This window comes from Peromyscus eremicus, chromosome 20 (assembly GCF_949786415.1).
Source record: "Peromyscus eremicus chromosome 20, PerEre_H2_v1, whole genome shotgun sequence".
Taxonomy (NCBI): Eukaryota; Metazoa; Chordata; class Mammalia; order Rodentia; family Cricetidae; genus Peromyscus; species Peromyscus eremicus.
The window spans coordinates 62,976,236-62,993,059 of NC_081436.1; the positions used below are offsets into that span (position 1 = coordinate 62,976,236).

Consider the following 16,824-nt stretch of genomic DNA (forward strand, 5'->3'; position numbering starts at 1 on the left):
TATCAGACAGATTCCTTTCTGTTATTGCTTAAGTGTGGAGTCCTTGTGAGTGATTTAAACAGATGTGACCTAGAATTAACTGTCCTTTTAGATGGTCTATAATATAGTGAGAATTTATATTTTATTTTATTTTTTGCCTCCAATTACCAACTCTTTCCTCTTGCAATATACCCAGGATACACAAATCTATATGAAATCTGGACTATCAAGCATGTTGCCCACATGCGCTATTCTTTTATTCTTTGTCTGTGTCAGACATTGCCAATCAGTTGTGGCCGTTTTTTTTCTGCTAAGCTAGAGTTAGTCTTCAATTTTTATCAACGGAGTGTTCTAGACCCACAGTTAGAGAAATCAGATGGAGCTGGGCGGTGGTGGCTCATGTCTTTAATCCCAGCACTCGGGAGGCAGAGGCAGGTGGATCTCTATGAGTTAAAGGTTAGCCTGGTCTACAGAGGGAGATTCAGGACAAGTCAAGGCTACATAGAGAAACTCTGTCTAAACAAACAAACAAAAAGCAGATGGGAAGAAGTCACCTATGCCTTTTGTACTGCAGTAGATAGATCTATGTTATTTGAATGCATATTTTTCCTTTCATTGTATCACACCTAGTTACTCTTGTAGTCTGGGCATTCTTATCCAGCAATATTTACGAGATGTTAAGAGTATGCTACCTCCCTTTCTCTGCTGAATAATGCTTGATGATGTGTTAAAGACTCAATTTCTTTTCTGTTATGCTTATCCTCAGTATTTTTTCTCTTATATATTATAGAAATATCACAGGTGCCATGAAATGTTTGTTGATAGAGTCAATAAACCTCAAAGGGGAGGTCCCTTTGGCAAGGGAACAACTACCATGTGGACAGTGAGAATCCAGGCTGCAGTATCCTTGCTGTCTCTGAGACGCCATTCTCTTTCTTACAACCTCAATTGCAAATTATCTGTCACAGCTTTGAAGTTTGAGAATTTAAGTTTCTTTGTATACTCAGATTATTTAAACCAGGCTGTAGGTGGAAATTGCTGTTAGTGATCATGTGTGATATTTCTCTGAGTCTCCACTTGTGTCATCTACACACAAACAATGGGTCCATTTCTTAACAGCACCAAGTGAGAAAATTAGACTGCTTCCTCCCTTTTAACAAATGGAAATAGAGTCATGGCCCAAGTTAATGTTGAATGGATTTATAACTATTAATAATAAATGACTTGGATATAAGCTAGGTGTAGTAGCACACTTGTATCCTACTACTTGGGATGCTGAAGTGTAAGACCAGCCTGGGCTATTTAGTAAGTCTGAGACCATCCAGAGCAATATATAGAGATCTTCTGTTTCACAAAACTCAAGACAATAAATAAATGAATGAGACCATCCAGAGCAATACATAGAGATCTACTGTTTCACAAAACTCAAGACAATAAATAAATGAATGAATGAGACGACAGAGCTGCACTGGACTCTTCAGGACTTTTGTGCTATACCCCCTCCCTCTGGACCCCCTCTAACAAGTCCCATGTAATCAGAGGCTTTTTTCTGTCCCGTCTCATCCTGCAGCTACTTCCTAAATAATCACATAGAGGTTATATTAATTATAAATGTTTGGCTGATGTCTCAGGCTTATTACTAACTAGCTCTTACATTTAAATTAACCTATTTCCATTAATCTATGCATTGCCACATGGCCTATGGCTTACTGGTCCTTTGGTATCCTGCTCCTTGGGCAACTGGCTTGCATCTCCCCCAACTCTGCCCTTCTCCCAGTATCTCTTAGATTTTGGCTTTCCTGCCCAGCCTTATTCTGCCTGATTATAGGTCAAATCAGCTTTTTATTATCAACCAGTGAAAGCAACACATTCACAGCATATAGAAGGATCCTCCCTCAGCTGTCTCCCTCCCACATCCTTGTGTTTTATAAGAAGAGCAGCCATTGAGCATTTAATTATGGTTCCTTGCATGTGCATGAGTATGGGGTTATTTATTGGATCATGAACAGCATACTAGTGGCTATACCCCCAAAGAAAAATAACCCCTCCCAGGAGCCACTGTCAGTAGCTCCTCAGCTAGAGTTGGGACCTCATATGCTGTGGTCCTCCTAACTTCTAGTAAACAGTCAGCTCAAAGATTGACTTGGTTAGCTTCAAGATACACAAAGCAGTCTCCCTTGTGTTTTTAAGTTTAGATTCCTTTCCCCCTTGAACAACCGAGAAATTTCTACTTCAGGGAGCTTTTGTGGGTGATTAAAGGAAAGAAAAGCCTGAAGGCCTACCTGGACACAAGAAGAGTCAGGAGTCACTTATGTGACCATAGCCCAACCAAAGTTGTTGAAGCCTGGCCTGAGACACAGAGGTGGCTGAGTAGAGACAGTGTATAGAGAGCTTCTGACACACAGAGTCAGGCAGAACACTGAAGACACTGGTAATACTGGGGACAGAGGTGTGGTGGGTGTCAGGACAGAGGAGTGTGGTGGACGTCAGGACAGAGAGGAGTCTGGTGGGCGGCAGGCACAGGTTTTTCCCTGTGGTCACCATTTAATATGAAAAAAAAAATCTGAAATTTATTTCCTTCGCATTCTCCCTTTAATGTTTTTGTATTCGTGTGCATGTTTGCTGTGGTGTTGGAGTGACGGGGGCTCTGAGCCACTCTGTGTGCTAGGAATGAACTTGGGTCTCTGTAAGAACAGCAAGTGCTCTACACTGCAAAGCCACCTCTCCAGCCTCCAATCTCCTGTCTACTAAATTTTAGTACAATTGTCTTTTAATGAAATATTTTCCCTCACACATTATATTCCATAAATTGAATTATAAAGATTTTTTTTTAGAGTTTTGATTGGCAGAACACTGTTAAGGTTGTGTTAAACTAATGTCTCTCTTTCTTCCTAGGCCTCCTACACTCAAACCAAAGACTGGTTTACACTAGCAAAGGAAAGTCAGAAAACAGTCACGACCTTTTCGTTACCCTGCTGTAAACCCCACCACAAAACTGCACCCCCCGCTATTTCTTCCGTGTCCGGTAAGCGAAGACCAGGCCCTCCCTTCAGAGTGGTTGTCTGAGTTCAGGGGCCGGGGAGGAAAAACTCACCACTCAGTCCTGCCTGCCTTTCACTTCCTTGTGGGTTTTGTTTGTTGTTGTTGTTGTTTAGTTTGGCTTTTGTTATTGTTTGTTGTTGTTTTTGAAGCAGAGTCTCCTTATGTAGCCCAGGCTGGTTTCAAACTCAGTCCTGCCACTTCAGCCTCCCAGGTACCAGGATTACAGACATGTGCCTGGTTCATTTACTACTTCAAGGAGTGGGTATGGTAAAATGGAGGCAGTTAGAACTGAATTCCGATATTTATTAGTCATGTGATTTTGTTTGCTGAGACAGGGTCACACTGTGCAGTCCAGGCTAATTGCAGACTTGCTCAGTTCCTCTGGCAGGCGTTGCGGTCACAGTGATCCTTCTCACCCCAGCCTCTGCTGTGTTGGCGGGACCACCTGAGCATGCCCAGCTCTTAGCTGCATGGTCCTTGGAAGTTATTGCACTTGGAATCTTGCTTTTTCTCATCTATCAGCTTAGACTAATTATATATAGTAAATATGTAGAAAATGCAACCCCAGAGCTCGGCACACCTTCTGTAGTCAGCCAGGGAGTGTCTTGTCTTTATTTCTGTCACACTTTATAAATTCCTCTTACTAAATCTTTGCAATAAAGTAGGTATGATATTTCTGACCTAAAAGCAAATGGACTGGGATTGTTGGAGCATGCTAGAATTCCAGGCCTCAAGAAGCTAAGGCAAGAAGATTGTGTCTCACAACAACAACAACAACATGGAAATAATCATTGATAGAAATTGAATTTGCTTCCTACTTCTCAGTTTAGACTATTTTTCTTGGAAAATAGATCAGTTCATAGGGAATTTTTGTGGGTGATACCAATTTTTCACAAAAATTGAAAGAAACTGCCACAAAATGGGAGTCACTAACTATGATATTATGGAGGTAGAAATTCCAGATATGATTCCTGAGAATTCAGGAAGTTGCTAGCAGTTCACCCCAACCTCTCCGCAATAAGTATGTAGTGCCCAGAGAAGGTGGACCTAGCTGCAGTAATTGACCGAAAAGTCTAGATTAAAAACCAACCAACCTTTGTGGTTGAAAATATCTAGATTTCTGTCTGCTTCCTGCTCTTTCTCACTGTATTGAAGTGGAAGACTAGAGCACATGATAGTGAACAGAAAGAAAGGCTGGCCAAAGGGCACTGGGCAGGAATGCTCTCCTTGCTCTTTGTGCCCAGCCCAGCCTTCTTCCGGTTCTATGGGATTGAGAAGAGTGCTTGCAACCCTTCACAGGTTTACAGACTTGGGAGAAAGTTGTTATATTCATTTTCAATACAGAATTATAATGAAATGTTTCTAGTCAATGGAGATTTCAAATCTGGCAACAGAAAGTGGTCACTAAGGGCAGGCACATTGATGACAATCTCCTGAGCTGTGGAGTTGGGAGGATAGACTGACAAGTGACCCTTTCATAGTTCACTGAATTCTGAAAGAGAAAATAAGAACTAAAACTATATTTTGTTTGGGAGGGATGTAATCTTTTATAAGTCCCTACATTATTTTGTTACTTTAATGATAAGAATTACATGCATGATAGTTATTAAAGCCTATTATAAATATTTAGTACATATGCATGAAGGGAAAGTTAATTCCTGTTGGCAGATTTTCCTTCATGGTCTCCCAACAAGGCTTGAGAATTCTTCTGAAGTTACTGGTCCATGTGGTTGCCCCATTTGCTGTTTTCTACAGCACCTAACAGTGGAAGAGTTTGTGTCATATCTAACCTATCAGCCTTTTATAATTTAATACAGAGAGTTTTATATTTGATGATGGAATTCACCCCAGGAAAACAAAGAGCCCAACTAAAACCACTGAAATAATTCCTGAGCTGGAAGAAGAAGAAGAAGAAGGCTCTGTATCAATAAAAGATACTCCTTCCCAAGCTCTTCTGAGAATATACCTTGAAAGGAAAGAGGGCCAGGTTGACAAGAACCTGACAATGCATTTCTCATCAGTTGAAGAATTTCTCAACAACTATATAGTCTTTATCTTGAGACAAGCCATTGAGCACATCACAGGCCACTCCTTTAGGGACATCCCAGGCTACATCAACTTCTACAACGTATCCCAGCTGGTATTCGATAGCATGGATCCTGTGCCTAGAAGGAAGGTTGTGAGATCACCTCAGTTTGAAACAGAAAAGGAAATCTCAGAAGAGAAATTGGAAAAAGCAAGTTTAAGTTCAAAGAGTGAGAGTCTTGGGCCGGAGGGCAGGGCCGACTGGTGTATTTCTCACAGAGCCTATGACATTGGCAGCAGAAGGGAATTTGAAAGATTTAAGAAGTTTCTAAAGGGAACATTAGGAGAAAGATACTGGTGGCTGTGGATGGACATCGAGAGGTTAAAAGTCCTTAAGGACCCTGGAAGACATCAAAGGTATTTTCAAAAGTTTTAAAAAATAAATTATAGAATATTTGTTTGAGCTATTCAAGCACAAATATTAAATATTAAAATATAGTTTATGCATTGGGAGGGATTAAAAACAGTGACATTTATTTTATGATAATAAATTTTTGATATCACAAGTTTTCTGATTTCCTAGCTTTAAGATACCAGGGATGGAGAGGTAGCCTAATGGTTAAGAGTACTTGCTGCTCTTGCAAAGGACCCAGGTTCAGTTCCCAGCACCCACATGGTGGCTTTCAACCATCCATAATTCCAGCTCCAGAGGATCTGTTTCTCTCTTCTGAACACTATGGGAACTAGACACACATGTAGGGCATGTACATGCATGCAAGCCAACACTCAAGACACACAAAATAAGTAAAACAACAAACAAACAAGTAAATAAATAAATGAAAAATATACCAATAACAGTTTGAATAATGTTTCTTCCCATAAATTCCAGACCTGCTCTAAAATTATTCTACTTTTTATAGTGTCATAATGTTATAAAAATTTTATACAAAAAGCAATTTATCAGCTATATGACCACACTCATATAGACAGGTATGGATGCCAGTGTGTGGGCCTCTTAGCTCAACAACCTGCCTGGCTAACACATCCTGTGGTCTTTGGTCAGATTCCACATAGCTGTCTGTTTGTATGAAGTCTCTTCTGAAGTCTGGTGGGGCTCAGATCTGCCTGTGGCTATCTCCCTATGCTTCAGGTTACGGTGACTGTTCATCTTAACAGGATACTACTTTAAGGAAGTCCTTATGTCTGTAGCTCCCAATCTAATCTGAAGCATGTTAGGCTGCATTTCTTCTTAGGGGCTTGGTAGAGATCTACTAGTGACTGGGTTGTTATATTTATTAGAATAGTATTTGGGTCACAGGTTTTATGCTTTGAATAGGGCTCAACAAATGGTTGATTCTGATTCTGTAACCTGACTTGATCTATATTTGTAAGACATATCAAGAGAGTCATATGCAAGAAACCTTGGGATTTTCAGGACCAATAGGACTTCTGTTGTCTCTATAATAAATTTCCCACATTCAGTGACCTAAAGCAACAGTTCTAGAGGGAACCTATTTCTTTACATTTTCCAGTTTATTGAGGTGACTGTGGGGGGCATCCCTCACCCCCACATTTCCCCCAGAGTATTCTTGAGTAGGAGCAGCAGGAAAATTAGAAGGATAGAGGGGAGAGAAACATTGAAAATACAGGAAAACCTCAAGAGGGCCTGGATCCTAACCCATTAGGCTTTGACTGTTTCTGCCTTAGGGTGTTTAAAGGAATGCCAAGGGGTGGAGCAAAAGACCTCCCCTCAGCACAGCCAAGTGCAGACTGTCTCAGACACCTGCACTGAGGTCCATGGCCCAATCATCCTCTCTATGCAGACCTGCTGGGTAAAGCCACTAGGAAACCTAAAAAGGGGCTCCAGCAGGTTCCCCCTTCTTAATATGTAAAAACAACTCCCCATTAAGAGCTCACAGCACTCTCCATAGCTGTCATACCTTCTATGTATGTATAGGAGTAGAGGGTGATAAAGATGTCATTTCTTTTTGGAATTCATCTAAGGTGACTACAGCAGTCTTAGGTGCATCAAGCCCTTTAAATATAAAAAAAACCTCTTGATGCAACTGTATCAAACTTAAAAACTCCCTTAGCTTCATCATTGACATTAACAGGTTAACATAATTCTAACATAAATATTGCTATACATAGTTACAATTCTCTCAACCTTACATCTTAAAGCAAACTCTTAATAGAACCATTTGCATTTCTTGCTAACAAAACATAGGATAAACTTCTGATGTATTCACATCAAACTTAAATGCTTCCTTGACTTCACCAAACCATGGTGCATCAGTATCAATAGGTATAAATGTTACTATACACCATTATAATTCCTACAAACCTACTCTGAATATGACCATTAACACTTTCTTACAAACCTACATTCAAAAAACAATTTCTTAATAGAACTATATAAAGCATAACATTAATTCACTCAAGTAACACTAAAATTTTTTTAATTAAATAGACTAAGGAATATTAACACTCCCCCCTTTCTTTATAATTTTTTTTTAGGAAAAAACTTCTCTAATTAAACAATTCAACTTTTTAGCAGTTCCATTTTTACATAAACAGTTCCATAAATCATCAGAGTTCGTAGAGTCTATCTGTGTAAGCAAATTCAAGCTGTCCCATTGCAATGAAATTGCTACTGTTCATTTTCTTAAGTTCAAAAGTTCAAAAAGAGTTCTGGTACCTTTCTTAAAGTTCTTCTGAGTGCTCAGAATCAGGGCCTGGCTTGTCAGCTGCCTTTAAGTCTGTCTATAGCAAACAACTCCAAATATGAGGAGTTCCATAACCAAAACTTTTTCAGTTCAAGCAAGTCTCTCTGAAACTTTCACTCTCAGCTACTGCTGCACTTTACAGTCTGTAGCCTTCTGTAACCAGACCACCCCTGGACCAGGCTAGAGAGCTTCACCTCACAGCCACATGGGCTCAAGGCTCCTTCAGCTGCCATGAGCTGAACTGTGGTCCTCCCATGGCAACCCTGGCTCTGGTAGAAAACCCAGCTGCTACAAACTGTAGCTTTTTTGGATCCCCTTACCTGCCTTGCTGACAGTCCAGTATTAAGCATCTCAGGTCTAGGAATCCTCTGTAGCATTCAGCAGTTTCCACAGAATCCTGGTCTGGCTGTTCAGCCTGGAGCACTCAGCAGTTCCCGCATGTCTCAGCTGCTTGTTTGGGACTGACACCGCTTTTCCACTCCTGGAAGCAGTCTGGTTTCTGCAGTCGCCACTGCTCACTGCTGCTCACCGTTCACCTTTCCCTCAGCGACACAAGCCACTGGGCTCTCCAAGCCACTGTCTGCCATTTGCCTTTCTTTCAGCCTAGCATCTTGCCTGGGCTTTCCAAGCCTGTTGTTCACCTTTCTCGTAGCTTAGTGTGTCTGTTCTTCCCACAACTTCCTTTGGTAGAAAGCTTGCAGACCCTTGTGCGTTTGCCACCTGCGCTGTGTTGATGTTCCGTGGTCTCAGCAGGTCATGCCTGCTGCTGCTTTCTGAAGCTGGCCGTCTTTGAACCTGCTTCTTGTTGTTGTTGGGGGCTTTTGGAACTGCCAAGTTTGCAGTCTGCTGTGGATGCTGTTTTCTGCATCCCGGGTTGGGAAACCATGCTCTATATAAACCTTCACCATGTCCCTAGACCCAAAGCTTATATCCTTCCTTATATTTCTATGATTTACTTTATTTACACTTCTTACATTTAAAACAAGCATGACCATTTACATGTATTTACAATAAGCATTTAGACTCACATTCAATATTTACACATTTCACAAACTCACATTCAACATATACTTATTTATACTTCTTACAAGCTTATATTCTTAAGGAAACTCTATAGGACTACCTTAGCAAATATACTTCTTATATTCATACAAGCTTATAGTCTTAAAAAAATTCTATAGGACTACATGTCTTAAAGAAATTTTATAGATATATTTGACAAACATATTTATAAGAAAACTCTATAGGACTACCTTAGCAAAGATACTTCTTACTCTTAACTAACTTACACTAGGAAGAATCTCTTAGCAAACTGTCTATAAGGCTACCATTAGCAAATGTCTAACTTAGCAAACACCTAAAAGAGATTTCTTAATTTTCTACTTCTTACTCTTTTTTTGGGGGGGGGGTTCGAGACAGGGTTTCTCTGTGTAGCTTTGCGACTTTCCTGGAACTCATTCTGTAGCCCAGGCTGGCCTGGAACTCACAGAGATCCTCCTGGCTCTGCCTCCCGAGTGCTGGGTTTAAAGGCGTGTGCCACCACCACCCTGCTCTACTTCTTACTCTTAACAGAACTAGTTTACTCTAGGAAGAATCTCTTAACTATATCACCTATCTCTTAGAAAAGATTTTAGAAGCACTATTTACCAAAATTGTTAACAAGACAGGAAGTACTCAAATAAAGTTCAGAGTTTATAGTAAAGTTCAGAGTTTACAGTCAGCTTTGATATAATTCTAAAAGTTCTCCTGACAGTTGGAAACAAGAACCTAATTTGTCAATGGCTCTTTCCATGCTGGGAGTTAGTGTGTTCTGTAACACTTGTTGCTAGGGGACTGTAACACTCTCAGGACAATGCCACTCCCCAACGTAACAGCTTCCCTATGTCATAATTCAGGCAAATGTTTCTGTTATAGCAGAAAAGCTACCAAAAAGCCTTGTCTTAGACTGAGGGTGAAATTCTTGTATTGAACTGCCATAAAGGTCTTAGCAAAAATTTCTTGTGCAGTTATTAGGCAATATAAGGCATTTTCCCAAAGGAGCCAAAAGTGGCACAGCTCCAAGTTCCTTACAGTTTTTCCTTGGAACTGACATTCAAAAAACTCTCAATTTTCCTCCTTCTTACTTAAAAACAACAACAACAACAACAACAACAACAACAACAACAACAACTGTATTTTAAGTTTACCATGAGCATCTTTTAATGCTATCAATGTTTCTCTGGAATCTTAAACACAACACAATCTCATAAGCTTTTTTCATTTTAATTATCTCTTGTGAGCAAGCTTTTGATCACCTGTTTGCTTCGGGGGAGGTAAAGCCAAGCTTTTTAGCAGTGCTTGGAAAAAAAAGCAATGTTTTAAGATGAACATTTGAAAGTTTTTGTCCCAGTTTGTCTGCCTTTTCTCTGTACCGGCTTGCCTATGCTATCTTGCTTCTTTGCACTACATTTCCCAGGATGCCTTTCTCTATAGCATCACTATGTTTCAAACTTTATTTCCTATAGTTTCTTTTGGGTCTGAGAGCCAACTTCTGGCTCCCTTTTACCAGGCTTGTTTTCATGCTTTTAGCCTGGGAGATTTGAGTCAAGCTTTTTGCTTTTTTACCACAGGAGATTGAGAGATTTCTGTTCTCCCTGAGCTGGCCCCACTAGGTGTTTTTCTTTCATTTGATACTGGCCCCAGATCAGAATCGCACCTGCCCTGCTAGCATGCATAGAGGTGGGCATCCCTGATATGAAAATTTCCTCAGGGCTTGTTCATTTGCCCCAACCAGTCAGTGAAAAGAAACAAAAGCACTTAAAGCAAAGCTTTCCTACAGCTCCCTCAGAGAGACTTTCCCTGATGGATCTTTATCTAGTCCTGCTTGTTTCTTCCTCCCAGATGCAGAGCTTCAGATGCCTCAGGCTGTGGCTCTGTTCTTGTGCTAGCTGCCTCTGGAGGTGGGAGCTTTTCTCCTCAAATCTGTCTCAAACTCTAGCAACTTTCCCCAGGTCCTTTCTCTGATAGAAAAGAGCTTTTCTTAGAGAGATTTCTTTTTGCAGCCATGGATGCTGTGTAGCCTCATCTACCAACCCAGGGATTGTAGTCAGGCAGGTGACTGTGCTGTTCCCACTGGCTTTGGCTTTGCTTGTATGCTAGCAGATTTTCCCCAGGTCCTGCACCTTCCTGCCTCTGCTCCATGCTGGAGGAAGCTGTTGAAAACTGCAGGAACCCTAGTATCCCTGGAATGCACTCAAACTCAGAGGTGCTGGCTAATTGCTTCTCAGTTGTTGGTTAGAAGTGAAGAGACAACACTAACAGAGAGGGTTTGCATTGCTTCGGGGGATCTTTGCACTAGGGTAATTATGAGCAACCTTTTCATTCAGACAGATGCCCACTCAGAAACAAAGTCCCTGATGCCTCAGCTGCAGCTGCAGCTGAGAGGCTTGGCTTTACTGCATCCTCCTTGCCAGTAGCCCTTTCCCAGGTCCTGTACTGCCTCTGTTGTGGCTTCACCTTCAGGGAAGCTGTCTGCTTCAGCTTTCTACCTGCACTCTCTCACTAGGCACTAACCACAGGGAACTTCTGGCTGCTGTTTTTACTAGCAGGGAGGATTTGCCATATTCCAAGAGGTTTGTTGTTTCTAAAGCCATTACAGGTGATTCTCCCAAGCATTTATTGTTAGGTTCCATCTAACCTCAGGGGATTCTGACTGCTGCTTCTCCTGGCTTGAAAGAAAGACAGAGCTTAGCAGAGAGGTTTGGCCCTGTTCCAAGAGGTTTTTCTGTTTCTTAGAGAGAACCACAGGTGAACTATTTCAGGTGAATCTAATTTTTCTCTTACAGAAAGAGAAACTGAGAATGAAAGTTCTAAAAGGCTTTTTAGTTTTTTAGAGAGAGATTAAGTTTTTTAAGAAAGCTTTTAGTTTGAGAGAGAGAGAGACCATCACGTTTTCCCAAAACTTCTGTTCTCCAATCATTTTGGCTTCATGGCCAGGAGGAAGCTAATTCTGCTGGTAAGGTGTTACACAAGTTTTCACGGGCACTGCTGATGCAGCAGAGGATTTTTGTTTTGTCCTCTGTATCTGCTCCAGGGGAAATCTCTTTTGTCTGCTGCTTGGACTTAGCATTTTAGCTGTCCCCAGGCCAAAAGCTTCCATAGGAATCTTTTATTCTGCCTGATAAGCTCAAAGAAGAGCTTTTTTTTCTGCCTGTTAAGCTCAAAGAGGATAGATTTTTCCCCTAGTTTGCATTCATAGCCCCAAAGTTAGAAAATTAAAGACCTAGTTTCTCTGTGTAGTTGCCTATCTTATCCTAAGTTTTCTTTACACTATTTTTCTAAATTTTTTCTACACTACCTTACTCTAAATTTCTTCCTGCAGTAAATTACTACACTCTACCTTCCTTAATTTTCATAGATAGAAATTAAGAGAGAGACAGAAAGAGAGAAATCTTGACAGAGAAGATTCTACACTGCAGCCTTATATGCAGACATCCTTCCAGTCTGATTTTTCTTTTTCTCTCGAGGATAAAACCCCCTGCCCCATTTAACTTTTTACATTAAAAAACTGGACCAGCCCTGGAAGGACCTCACTCCTGCTTTCACCAAGCCCTCTGGAATATATATATATATATATATATATATATATATATATATATATATATATTTGTTTTTCTTAGTCTTTTTGTCTTAGTCCCTGTTTGGGTACCATCTGTAGGAGGCTATCCCTCACCCCCACATTACTCCCAGAGTACTCTTGAGTAGGAGCAGCAGGAAATACTAGTTAGAAGGATAGAGGGGAGAGAAGTAGATAGAAAATATAGGATAGCCTCAAGAGGGCCTGGATCCTAATCCATTGGGCCCTGACTGTCTCTGCCCTAGGGCATTTAAAGGAATGCCAAGGGGTGGAGCAAAAGACCTCCCCCCAGCACAGCCAAGTGCAGACCATCTCAGATACCTACACTCAGACCTGTGATCCAATCATCTTCTCTATGCAGACCTGCTGGGTAAAGCTACTAGGAAACCTAAAAATGGGCTCCAACAGGACTGCCTATACTCCTTGGTTTAGGACTCCTTCCTCTACCTTCAAAGCCAGCAGCATGACATCATAGCTTCTTTCTGATGTCTCCCTTACATCTTCATGGCTCTGGCCCCACTGTTTCTCTTGTAGAAGAATTTCTGGCATTCCCATGGGTCTTGGGATTTGCAGGCTGATTTCTCTCTAGTCCTCACTTACCTACATCTGCTGCCTTTTTTTTTTTACCATTATAGGTAACACAGTTACACATTTTGGAGATTTGATGTGCACAGCTCTACAAGGCTATCCAGCTTATTGAGAAAAGCAAACACCCTGGGAAATAGTCTATGTCTACAAAACCCTTTAGTACTCTGTAATGAGTGTTGGTCTGAGATATTTACTACTTGTCTGAAACATTTACATTTGAGAAGTTGAATATTGTATTGACATGTGTATAACTGTTTTATCTAAGACATCTTGAGAAAATGAAGAAATGCTACCTTGTGAGCAGTGGGGAGTGCTACCTTTCTACAGAAATCCTATCCAAGTTTAAATTGCTGCATGGATCCCGGTGGACAGAAGAACATTTGAAAAACATTCAGATTGAGGTTATAAAACCTCTGCTTCTGTATTGGTAAGGAAAATAATGTGGATTAAAGTTATTTTCTTTTATTTTTCTTAGGCTAGTTATAAATAATACCTTTTGTCTCATGATTATATAGCTGTGGAAACTTAAAGTGACCCACTTATCTTTGCCTTTTTTTGAAAAGCACTTATCTTTTAGATGCTTAGTGTGGTGGTTTGAAGAAGAATGGCCCCCATAGGCTCATATATTTGAATGCTTAGTCACCAGGGAGTGAAACTACTTATAAATATTATAAGGATTAGGAAGTGTGGCCTTGTTGGAGGAAGTATGTCACTGGTGGGTAGGCTTTGAGGTTTCTTTCTCTTGACCTGTGGCTCCGGATGTAGCTCTCAGCTACTGTTCCAGCACCATGCTTGCCATCATGCTCCCTGCCACGATGAAATGGACTGACCTCTCACACTATAAGCAAGCCCCCAATTAAATGCTTTCTTTTGTAAAAGTTGCTGTGGTCATGGTGTCTCTTGACAACAATAGAACAGTGACTAAGACAGAAGTTGGTACCAGGAGTGGGGGTTTCTGTGACAGCCCTGCTCTTGCTGCTTGTTGGTGGAATGTGGACTTGGGGACTTTGGATTAGGAAAGCAGCTGAATGCTTTAAGCAGGGATTGAGGGGCCATACTAGTAGGAGTATGGAAGAAAGTGGTACTACAAGCAATGTAAATTATCATGGCCTAGTTCAAGAGGATTCAAAGGGGAAGAATTTTAGTAAGTGGCCTAGAGACCATTTTTGTGTTATTTTGGCAAAGAATATGGCCTTTTTGCCCTTGTCCCTAAAATCTGCCTGAGATAAATGGTGTTGGTAGAGTAGGTTTCAAGACAGCCTAGTATTGACTGTGTAATGTGGTTATTAGTAATGACTTGTATGCAGATCTATAATGAGAAGGAGCAAGCTGAAGAAAGAGAAATGCAAAATGTACAGTTTGAGGAGAAAAGGAGCACCGGAAAGTATGATGGAGCTAGGTCCAGTGTTCAAGGAGAGAAAAAGCTTAAAGACAAGCCTGATGGTAGATGGAATAAAGGGAATGGTGACTTAAGGGCAAGATCCCACCCACCTAAGCTTCCAACTTGGGGAAAAGATTTAAAGAAAAATGTAAGCAATGAAGGAAGGCATCAATAACAGAAAGCTAATAAAGATGTAATTGAACAAGGGGGCCATGTCCCAGTCCCAGCAAGCAGCAGAACTTGGCAGCTTTGGCCATGTAGTTCTGGATTTAGAGTTAAGGATACAAGAAAAAGGGTTGTGGAATATCTCTCTATGGCTAAAGAAAACCACTGAGGCCAGGTGTGTGTCAGAGGTGTCCCTGCATGTAGGTCTAGAGAGGCCACTGTGTGAAGCTGTGAGGTGAAGCCTGGATTGTGTTGGAGACCTCAAGGTGTTAGAGATGCCAGAGTCTTGGGATATTTGTGAAGGAAAGCTGCAGACTGAATTCAGAACCAGTCCAAGAGAGAGAAATATGTTGCAGTCAACAAACCTGGAAGGAGTTGGAAATCTGGAGTATTTTGATGTAAGATAGAATGTGAAATTTGTCCTTCTGGTTTTTGGTCTTGATTTGTCTAGTATTTCCTCACTATGCTCCATTTTCTCCCTTTTAGAATGGCCATGTATATTCTGTGCCATAGTATGTTGGAAGTATGTGATCTGCTCTTTTATTTTGCTTTTATAGGGGGTTACAGTTAAGAGATTGCTTTGAGTCTCAAAAGAGACTTTGAACTTTGGACTTTAAAACAGTATTGGGACTCTTATAGACTATGGGAACTTTTGAAGTTGGACTAAATGCATTTTTGCATTATGCTATGGCTACAAGCCTTTGGGAGACAGGGAGTGGAATGTGGTGGTTTGAATAAGAATGGCCCCCATGGGCTCTTGTATTTGAATGTTTGCTTACTGGGGGTGAAAGTAATCGAAAGGATTAGGATTAGGAGGTGTGTTCCTCTTGTAGGAAGTGTGTCACTGGGGGTATGTTTTGAGGTTTCAAAGTCCCATGCTTGGCCCAGTTCCCCACCTCCACCTGTTGATTAGAATGTAGCTCTAAGCTGCTTCTCTAGCACCATGCACGCTGCTGTCCTCCCTGCCATGGTGATAATAGACTAAGCTTCTGAAACTGTAGGCCAGCCCCCAATTAAGTGTTCTCCTTTATAAGAGTTGCTGTGGTCATGGTGTCTCTTCATAGCAATAGAACAGTGACTAAGACACTTGGTGTGCTTGGGTATGTTTAGATGCATGGAAGGTTTGGCTGATCTCTGTAAGTACATCCCTGTACAGCTAACTGTATGATCAGTTCTCATAATGTGTGTGCAGTTGTTGGTACAGATTTGTCATCTCACTGAATAGTTTTTAGCACTTTTGGTGAAATGCTGTGGTAACTCTTTATAGGCTAAAACCTGCTCCATTCCAGGGTTCATGGTTTAGTAGGAAACACTGTAACATGAGTTGCTAAACAGTCTTATTAATAGAAAACCCAGAGCCAGATGTTGGAGTGAAAGCTGAGAGATCAGAGAAACAGAATAAGCCAGCCATGTTCTTACCTCTTTTAAATCCTCAGCCTCAAGAGAGAGACTTCCTGTTTACTCACACCCTATATACCTTTCTGTGCCCTGATATCTTCCTTCCTTCCTAGTGTCCTGTGCCACCATGCCTGGCTCTGTTCCCAGTGTGGCCTTGAGCTCACAGAGATTCAGAGGGATCTCTTCCTCCCAAATGCTAAGATTAAAGGTGTGTGCTGACCTCTATATTTAATACAGTGGCTGGCTTTGTCCTCTGATCCCCAGGCAAGCCTTATTGGGGTATACAATATATTACCACATCCCCCCTTTTTTATCTAAAATAATAAAGGTTATAATTAATATAAGAAAAACTAAATACAATAAGTACAATAACTATATATAATATATACAGGCAATAAATGCATCAGCAATTACTAGTCCATTTGCATTTGACAGATTCAGAGAAAATACTCCATTATCTAGTCTATTTTGGTGAGTTCAAAATATACCTAATTCACTTTCTATCCTAACTTGCATTACCAACTGAAAGCTATCTTTTGATATCTTTCAAACTTATACACTTTATACCTCATTAGTGAGTTTCTGTTCTGAATTTGTTAACAAGGAAAGCTATAACTATAATGATCTAATCTTCAATTCCCTCAGATACCTGAGAAGGAAATAATATTAACTGAGTAAGGAGGAAGTGCAAATATGTGACTTTCAAATAATGTGAGAAATGACAGAAACAGCTAGCTGTCTGGACAGTCACCTGAGGTTTCTCTGCAATGTTGGGGCATCCATCTTTGACCTACAGGCCTAGCATATCTGACAGACTCATCTGTGAAGAAGGATTTTCTAAAGAGCCTTCCTACCTTGTCTTGGCAAGGATCAGCAGTACTTTCTTTTGTGTTCTACTTGTCCAT

The 16,824-nt window shown here is 40.8% G+C and overlaps 1 protein-coding gene across 1 annotated transcript in view; it reads left to right on the plus strand.

The window, feature by feature from the left end:
- Positions 1-16,824, plus strand: part of Rgs22 (regulator of G protein signaling 22) — a gene marked incomplete at its 5' end in the record, with an annotated part of 136,632 nt that overhangs the window by 30,644 nt on the left and 89,164 nt on the right. The window contains 3 exons of the mRNA XM_059247030.1: positions 2,875-3,004; positions 4,839-5,463; positions 13,241-13,402. Coding sequence (XP_059103013.1) covers positions 2,875-3,004; positions 4,839-5,463; positions 13,241-13,402 — 917 coding nt within the window. The remainder of the gene's footprint in view (positions 1-2,874; positions 3,005-4,838; positions 5,464-13,240; positions 13,403-16,824) is intronic.